The following is a 9,214-nucleotide window of genomic DNA, read 5'->3' on the forward strand; positions in this document are numbered from 1 at the left end:
TGATGCATTCAAGCTTTATAATGACATCAAGCAGGATCAACGTGTATGAATCTGAAGAAACAGCACCCATCCACATCCATCCATCATAAACGTTCTCCACATGGCTCTATGTGGTTAATAAAGACCTTCTGAAGAGAATTGATGTGTTTGTGTGAAAAAAAAAATCCATATTTAACAAGTTATGAAGTAAAATATCTAGCTTCTGCCAGACCGCCTTCCGTATTTAAGTTACGAAAAAAACGGAACAGGCGTCGCATCAGTTAAGCTTTTTCCGTAAATTGAATAGGGAAGGTGTAGGACATAGCATAAGCTTTTTGAACTGCGAGAGGCATTGCACTTTCTTCCTAAGTTGAATACAGAAGGCGGTCTGACGGAAGCTAGATATTTTACTTCATAACTTGTTAAATATGGATATTTTTTACACAAATGCATCACTTCACTTCAGAAGGCCTTTAATAACCCCCAGAGCTGTGTGAAATACATTTATGATGGATGGATGTGGATGGAGACACTTTCTTCAGCTCATACTCGTTTGGTAATGCTTACTGCCATTATAAATCTCAGATGCGTCAGGATCCGATTGTGTTCATCAGAAAGAAGAAAGTCATATACACCTAGGATGGCTTGGTGGTGAGTAAAGCTTGGGGTCATTTTCATTTGAAAGTGAACTAATCCTTTAAGGGTGTATGATGGTAACCTTCAACATTACACTGTAGAATTAATGGGATTATGATGAGATTATATGTTAATATGAATGTATCAATAATAAATTAGACTGAATTGCGATTTATTTGATATTTCACATTTTGAAAAAAAAGTGAAGCTGTCAAAGTTAACACATTAACTCAGGAATTTTTTTATATAATATTATTACTGATGGGAAATTACAAGATTAATCATGATTGTTGTTGGCAGCCCTCATTTTTAACAGTGAAAAATAAAAACCCAATGTGCATATTGGTAGTTTTTCCTTAGGATTTTGTCATAGGCTATAGCCTACACACTCCTGACTTAGGCATGTCGTTCCCTTGATACAAGGCAAAAATTTATTAGATGATATTATAATCATTTGCTTTGGCTTTAGTACAGTGACAGTTTAAACGCCATTGTTTTTTATTATTTAATATTTCAAAAAAAACAAAAAAAAAAACATTCGGAAGTACCTGCTGGAATCAGAAAATAATTCAACCCCCCAGTATACAGTATTTAAATCACGTGTGATTGTAGTAGTATAAACTCGCAGCTAGAGGGCGCTGATGAAACTCGACGCGTCTAGACGTTGGTGGGCGCGGATTATCATCAGTGAGTGAAACTCTAGACGAGACTCCGCTCGCGTTGGATTTTTATTGCTTCATCCTCTGCGGCGAGTCTGTAGCCGAAAGATCGACAAAGTCACAACCAAATAATACCGCAGACGTGTTCATTTCCCCCACTACAAAACGCTTTGGATATGACAATCACTAAAACTGAAGTCCTTTCCGATGCTGGCCTGGAAAAGTAAAAGCTCTCCGACAGACGAGTCGCGGCACATGGTAAGTTTTACGAAAAAGAAAAAAAGTTTTCTCCTGTGCCTCACAAACCTGTTTTACTGTTGGCGTTTGTTTATATTGTCTTTTTTACTTGACAAAATCAAAATGAATGCTGATTCCTTCATCTCCAGTAGTTCGCGTAATAAAGAGTAAAGACACGGACAACGAAAAAGCCTAATATTATAACTGTTACTTGTGCATTCTAGTGTCGTGACAAGCACACGTTTGTTGAGCATTGTCAAGCTGCTACAAAGTTTTTTTTTGCGATTGTATTTTTAACTGAGTACAGATGTGAGTGCAACCATCAAAGCAGAGATTTTGGCTGCGTTTCAAAACCTAGTGAGCTGCCTTCCTAGACAGCACATATGATACCCAAAATGCTATCAAGGTAGGCAGTCACTAGACTTTGAACCAAAACTAATCCGTTAAAGTAATACATTTCACGATTTAATAAATAATGATGATGGCGTTATATTTATGTAAAAATGTTGAAATGGTTGCAAGTTTATTTGCGCTGTTTCTCTCACTTGAATGAATGGCTACAAACAATTGAGCAATTATGTTGTTTCCTGTTGAAGGAAGTGGCGTTGGCATTATTAAGTGCTACTCTTTAGAGACCCGCCAAATGGTGCCATTTGTCAGTAGACCTGAATAAAATAGTCCAACTCTACCTGTTCATTATTGCAACCCATCAATAATGGTACTAGAAATTCACATATGACCCATATTCTATTTCTGCCTAGATATTGTTTTAAAAACTTCTTGTTCTAGAGATCACGAGTGCTACAATATATTGCATAAAACTGAGATCATGCTGTGCGGTGTGCATGAACTTTCAAGGATATGGGTGGCAACCTGCATTATGTCAACTGTACTGTAGTCAACAACCATAAAAATGTTGAACACTTTGATGCAACGATCTCTAACATGCAATTCAAAGGTTACATGCTGCTGTGAAGTTGGCATCACAAAAAAGTACCTGGCGTGCAAAAGTTGAGCTGTTTGAGACACTAAGCTCCCATTAAATCTGACCCCCCTTAAAGTACTGCATTCTTTCAGCTTTATTGGATTAGGATGTCTGCTGTCTGCTAATTAAATTGGTTAAGAACCAACTTTAGTTCCCTTGTACTGTAGTTTTTCTTTTGGATGTGATATCACCAGCAAAGATAAAGTACATTTACTTTATTTACTTTACTCAATGGGCGAGCCTCACAGACTCAGATAAATGGTTTAAATATGTAGCTGTTAACCACTAACAGTGATTGCTCTTAAAATACATTCCACTTAGACTTCAGGCATTCTAAGGAGGGACTTTAAAATTTTACAGTGGGAGGTGGACAACACCTTGAGAGTTCATAACCCCTGTTACACAGGCACAAATGTCTACGTTGACAGAAGGATTCCTACCTCCAAATTCCATTCATTTTGAATGATCTAAAGTTAGTGTTACATATGTGTAATCATTACCAAATACAGAATTCAGCTTTCACAAGGCCCTGTTGGAGCATTAACGTTTCTCTTAAAATGACGAAATGCTGCTCATGTCCTAAGAAGAGAGTAGGACTGGTGTGAATTTTTAGCAAAATGTTTACTTGAAGAGGAACACATCTTGACCAGAGCAAAAGGGAAAGACATGCCTGAGGTTACAAGTCTGTGTCTATACCCTTCTTTCTTTTTCGGACCACAAAAAAAGGAGAAAAAAAAAAAAAGTCCCGCTCATGCTCTTCCATATATTGACAGTAAATGGCAACCAGCATCAAGCTTTCAAAAAAAAAAAAAAAAGCAAAAATATCACAGAATGGTCCCATGTGACAACTCCGGTTGTCAAATGACAGTCAGAATGACAGTTGACAGATATAAATGCAATAACTTCTTGTTGCGACAAACAAAATGGATGTTTTCTCCTCAGAGAAGAAAATACATGGATTGTATTTTATGTGGCGTATTTCTTAGTTTTCCTCGTGATTTTCTGGAGAAGTTGGAGTGAACACAGAGTGCTAATAGAGTCTCGTGAACACACAGTCATGCACAGAAGACCAACGGCCGAGGTCAGGATTTTCAAGGCGATTTCAGGTTAAAGAATACATTACATTTCATTTTGTTTTCACCAAACCCTTTCGTATAACTCCAGAACACTTGGAATATATGGCACTTGTCACATGGGATCATTCTGTGATACTTTTGCATCTTTTTTTAAAAGCTTGATGCTCGTTTTGTGGCTAGAAAAAGAAAGAAGGGCGTAAAGCATTAGAAAAACATCAGGGTAAGTAAATGATGACTTAATGATTAAAGGTGGGGTAAGTCATATTTCAAAAATAAATCAGCTGTGATAAACAGACATCCACCCTCGCATTGCCGATAAATGACCGATGACGTCATCTATTGACATTTAGCAAGATATATATATATATATATATATATATATATGGCATTAAATTAGATTTGATGAAACCTGTAGAAACCCTGTTAATGATGACAGCTAGAGAATGCGATGTTTATCGCCATTGTTAGTGCACTCGCTTCACCTGCAAGCAGCGATCGGGACGGGGTTCGAGACCGCCTCGGAGCAGGGTGGTTAGGATTGGAGGGTGAGTTTTGGAGGCGGAGCAATGAAGAGAGGGGTGGGTTTGTTTGGGTTGATTTCAAATATTAACAGTGTTCAACAGCGTTTTTTTAAAAAAAGGCTTACCCCACCTTTACAGCACTTTACAGTGTTTACAGTTGCATGGTCACAAAGACCTTTTTTTTTTTCGTACCACTTTCTCATAGCATGTCTGCTATTGTGTTAGTAAAGATTAAAAAGAAATATTTATAACTCTCTAAATAGTTGTCAGTGTGCACTCTGCTACATAAAGGGTTTTCATTGTACCTATTATGCAATCAATGACATAAGAGGTAATTGTTTACCTGGCATGCTGGTTCTGTTAATCATTATCCATATCAGTACACGCAGACTTACAGACGAATTAATGTTCAGTCATTTTTGCTGCTTCATTCTCATGATTCTTGTGAACCTGTCTAGTCTCTTTTGACCTGACTTTTAATCAGGTTAACCTATACCCAGATTCAGCGTTATTGCTTGTAGAGCCAAGTGCACGAAAGAGGTTTAAGTTCATGTAATTTAGTTAAACAAAGAGCACATGGGTAGGGAGGTCAGGCAACAAAAGTTGTCAGTAGAGCGTGGCAGAGCATTTATAGATTTCAGCTGGAGCCGTACAGAACATCTCCATCTGTGACACATAGACCTTCTGTCTGCTTTTTAAAGTCTTCTGCGTACTTCATGAAAACGCGTAAGAAAGATTCAGATATGTATGTGTAGAATGATGGTGTAATCTTTTTTTGCACTTATTTTTTTCAAGTCTTTTCTTTAGTAATCAATTTAAAGTATTTACATGTGTAATTCAAGTTATTCAATACGAAAGCAATATATAGGCCTACACTATCGTTCAAAATTTTTTTTAAAGATTACTTTTTATTCAGCAAAGACTGCATTAAATTGATCAAAAGTGACAGTAAATACATTTATAATGTTACAAAATATTTGTATTTCAGATAAATGCTGTTCTTTTGAACTTAAATATTAAGACTGCTTTCAATTTTGATAATAATAATTATAAGAAATGTTTCCTGAGCACCAAATCAGCATATTAGAATGATTTGTGAAGGATCATGTGATACTAAAGATTAGAGTAATGATGCTGAAAATTCAGCTTTGACATCACAGGAATAAATTACATTTTAAAATATATTAAAATAGAAAATTGTTATTTTAAATTGAAATAATATTTAACATATTACTATTTTTCTGCAAGTATGAGAGACTACTTTCATAAACATTAATATTAGTATTTTTTTTTATTCTTATTTTACTTTCATACTGAATAACCTGAATAGCACATTAGAATGATAAATTATTATTATCAGAAATTTAGACATAAATGTAGCAGATGAAGTAAAACTGGTAATATAGATATTATGCAATGTACAATAATTATTTGGACTTAATTATTGCTAATACTGGTTTGCATATATTAAAGCATCAAAGTCTTTGAGTTTCATTATATTCTTTAACTAAATGATTATGTGCTAACAGCTCTTTAATTCTCCATGAGAAAAGCTTTGCACCCTTGTAATCATCACAAGTTGTCACTGTAAATTGAAAAAGTTCAATTTAATAGGCTCTTTGATCATAAGAATTAGGTCAAATCCTTTGAGAAGGTGCGGAAAAATTGGGGCTCATAAAGTTGCACTAAAGAGAAGAGAAATAGCTCGAATATTTATACTTTTAGCGGAAAGGATGAATAAACAGACCTAGAGTGACAAGCATGTACGTACAGCTGTAAATGATTGGCTACGTTGGTTTACAGAATTAACACATGTAAATGAGTGACTTCTGATCTCTTCATACCTCTCAAAAGCCCCTGAAGTGGATTATGGTCCAGTTTTGATGATAACATATGCCATGCAAGACCATTAGACACATTTTTACATTTAGTCGATTTTCGTGAGAATGATTTCTGCTTGAAGTTAATGTGATTTTGATTCTGTTTTGGGATGTTCATGACTATGAAATTAAACCCTTTAATGTGTTTTTTTTTTTTTTTTTTTTTTTTTTTGGTTTATAGCTCACCATGGCCACATTGCTGTGTCTATTCTTCTCTTTGCTTGGCCTGGCTGTCATGGGAGCAGTGAAGAACTGCCATCCACAGTGTCGTTGTGAGGTGGAGAGCTTCGGGCTCTTCGACAGTTTCAGCCTGACCAAAGTGGACTGCAGCGGGATCGGCCCCGGGAACGCTCCTGTCCCCATCCCTCTGGACACCTCCCATCTCGACCTCTCCTTAAACTCCATCACCTCCATCAGCGATTCAATGCTCTCCGGACCGGGCTACACCACCTTGGTCAGTCTGGACCTAAGCAGCAATCTGATAGCACATGTCAGTCCCAAAGCGTTCTCTAAACTTCGTTACCTGGAGACGTTGGACTTGAGCAACAATGCTCTTGAGAGTCTTGGAGATGGCTGCTTCACTGGACTCCCTCTCGTTGAGCTGGACCTGAGTGAAAACCGATTCAAAGAGTTCAGCCTTGATCTCTTCACCACCAGGGCACAGGATATACCAATCATGTTGGACCTGTCGCAAAACCTTCTGACCTCCATTACCAGGAAGACGCCTGGCCATCCGCTATACATCAAGAGTCTTATGCTTGCAGGGAACAGATTGAAGATGGTACCGGCGCTTAATGGAATCCCACTTCAGTATCTCAACCTGGACGGGAATCTCATCTCCAGCATTGACGCAGGAGCCTTTGATTCGATGACAGAACTGGTTCACCTGTCTCTCAGCGGCCTGTCTGACCTGACCCTGATTCAACCAGGTGCTTTCAGGGGTTTGAGGAACCTGCAGGTCTTAGACTTATCAAACAACAGCCGGCTTAAGACGTTGAGCCCAGATGTGTTTAGCGGACTCGTCTCTTTACAAGAGCTCAATTTGTCCAATACTGCTGTCACACCATTATCAAGGGCCGTCTTTACCCAGATGCCAAGCATAAAGAGTATAACTCTAGGGCAAAATGTGCATTGCTGGAAGACACACAAGCAAGGACAGTTTCACAGACAGATTGGACAGGCTAAACCCAATGATATACTTACCTGTGACAATGCAGGAATGATCTTATGAGCCTGAAATGCCAGGAAAGACTAATTTTCTCATCTCTGTGCCTTATTAGTATCTCATGCGATCTTTTATTTTTTTCTAATTCAAGATTGCATGGTATTTGCACATACTATGCCAACTAAGGTCCGCTATTTTACTGGTGTTCATCATCATATTTTAACACAGACAGTGTATTACGATAACCCATGCACTTTATTTACCACATTTCTGTTCTTCTACGTAATGTCACATGAGATTTGAAGTGTGATGTCAGCTCTAATGTGATGTGTTCATTTTTTGTTTTGTTTTATAACACGATCAGTCTTAAAGTTTCATAAGTTGTGTATTGAAACACAACAGTGTAGCAGGTCAATGCAGAAAAACATTGGTTCCTTTAGACGCCCCTTATATGATACAACTTAAATGGCCATAGAAGCTGTACAGTTTAAACTAATGCATACTGAAATTCTCAGAAGGTGTATTAGAATGATTTACAGTGGAACTTAAAGGATTAGTTCACTTTCAAATGAAAATTACCCCAAGCTTTACTCACCCTTAAGCCATCCTAGGTGTATATGATGTTCTTCTTTCAGATGAACACAATTGGAGTTATATTAATAAATATCCTGATGCATCCGAGCTTTATAATTGCTATGAACCAGTCCAACGAGTATGAAGCTCAAGAAAGTGCATCCACCCAAAGCAAAACTCCACATGGCTTCGGGGGGTTAATAAAGGCCTTCTGAAGTGAAACAATGCGTTTGTGTAAGAAAAATATCCATATTTAACAAGTTATGAAGTAAAATATCTAGCTTCCACCAGACCGCCTTCTATATTCAACTTACGAAGAAAGTGTAACGCCTCTTGCAGTTCAAAACGTTTATGCTATGTTCTACGCTTCCATAATTCAACTTAAGAAAAAAGCTTAACTGACGCGACATCAGTTACGCTTTCTTCTTAAGTTGAATACAGAAGGTGGTCTGGCGGAAACTAGGTATTTTACTTTATAACTTCTTAAACATGGATATTTTTCTTACACAAATGCATCATTACGCTTCAGAAGGCCTTTATTAAACCCCTGGAGCCGGAGTACGTTTGGCTTTGGATAGATGCACTTTCTTGAACTTCATACTCGTTGGACCTGTTCACTTCCATTATAAAGCTTAGATGTGTCAGGATATTTATTAATATAACTCAGATTGTGTTCATCTGAAAGAAGAAAGTCATACACACCTAGGATGGCTTGAGAGCGTGTAAAGCTTGGGGTAATTTTCATTTGAAATTGCCCTCAATGTTTAAACGATTAGTTCAATCAAATTTGGTTCATTTAGATGTTTTTACTTGTTTTAAAGTGGGGCGTTTATTTTTTGATAGAAGCACAAAGAATAAAATACAATGTGGAATTTAATTATTTAAATTTTGCATTTTAATGTAATTTATTAGTTTAGCAGTGAAATGTTTTCCTAATACTGAACCTAAAATAGGATTTACAAACTACAAAATAAAATATTTTCTACACATCACTCAGACTGACGCTTGAGGGAAATGTAACATTTATAATTCCTAAGTCGTCATTTCACAGACGTTTACTTGATGTTGCTCTGAAATTTTTGCACTTTGGATGTTCTTATAAGATTTGTATGGGAAAAAAAAATTACATGATGGTTGTTCATCATGTGAGTTGAGGTATGTTTTATGTTTGTACAAAACTATACTCATAATAAAATATAATCAACTTTACATATATAACAGTATGTTTGTGCTCAATCTTGTGATGTAATGCTCACTTCTCCAAACAGTATTAAAACTTCCAAAGTTAAGCCAGGGCTCTTTCTGAGTCACGTAGTGCATTTAGTCATAATACAGGCCTCGCTAATGTGGTTCTTCTCAGTCTGACGCACTCAGACAGCCATGATTCGTTTATAAGAAACACCCAGTACAATAACAAAGCTTTAACCATTCACTCAGACTAACCACGGACAGCAGTTTTAGGTGAGCAGAAGACTTCATAGCCGAATTGGAACAGATGACTTC

At 37.0% G+C, this 9,214-nt stretch overlaps 1 protein-coding gene across 3 annotated transcripts; it reads left to right on the top strand.

Moving 5' to 3' along the window:
* The first annotated feature begins 1,260 nt into the window (after positions 1-1,260).
* tsku (tsukushi small leucine rich proteoglycan homolog (Xenopus laevis)) lies at positions 1,261-8,929 on the top strand. 3 transcript variants are annotated; one of them, XM_051863153.1, is made up of 2 exons: positions 1,261-1,532; positions 6,155-8,929. In XM_051863153.1, exons 1-2 carry the CDS (start codon positions 1,482-1,484, stop codon positions 7,202-7,204), a joined length of 1,101 nt encoding a protein of 366 aa, XP_051719113.1. In that variant the 5' UTR covers positions 1,261-1,481; the 3' UTR covers positions 7,205-8,929. The 3 variants fall into 3 exon arrangements, with proteins under 3 accessions (XP_051719113.1, XP_051719115.1, XP_051719114.1); XM_051863155.1 differs by lacking the exon at positions 1,261-1,532 and adding an exon at positions 4,519-4,838; XM_051863154.1 differs by lacking the exon at positions 1,261-1,532 and adding an exon at positions 4,520-4,819.
* The last annotated feature ends 285 nt before the right edge of the window (positions 8,930-9,214 follow it).

This window comes from Ctenopharyngodon idella, chromosome 15 (genome assembly GCF_019924925.1).
Source record: "Ctenopharyngodon idella isolate HZGC_01 chromosome 15, HZGC01, whole genome shotgun sequence".
Taxonomy (NCBI): domain Eukaryota; kingdom Metazoa; phylum Chordata; class Actinopteri; order Cypriniformes; family Xenocyprididae; genus Ctenopharyngodon; species Ctenopharyngodon idella.

Bases quoted from the DNA above. Each gene is read 5' to 3' on its own strand.
- tsku (XM_051863153.1), top strand. From the start codon at position 1,482: ATGCTGGCCTGGAAAAGTAAAAGCTCTCCGACAGACGAGTCGCGGCAC. The intron at 1,533-6,154 runs GTAAGTTTTACG...TTTGGTTTATAG, and splicing joins CAGACGAGTCGCGGCACATG to CTCACCATGGCCACATTGCT.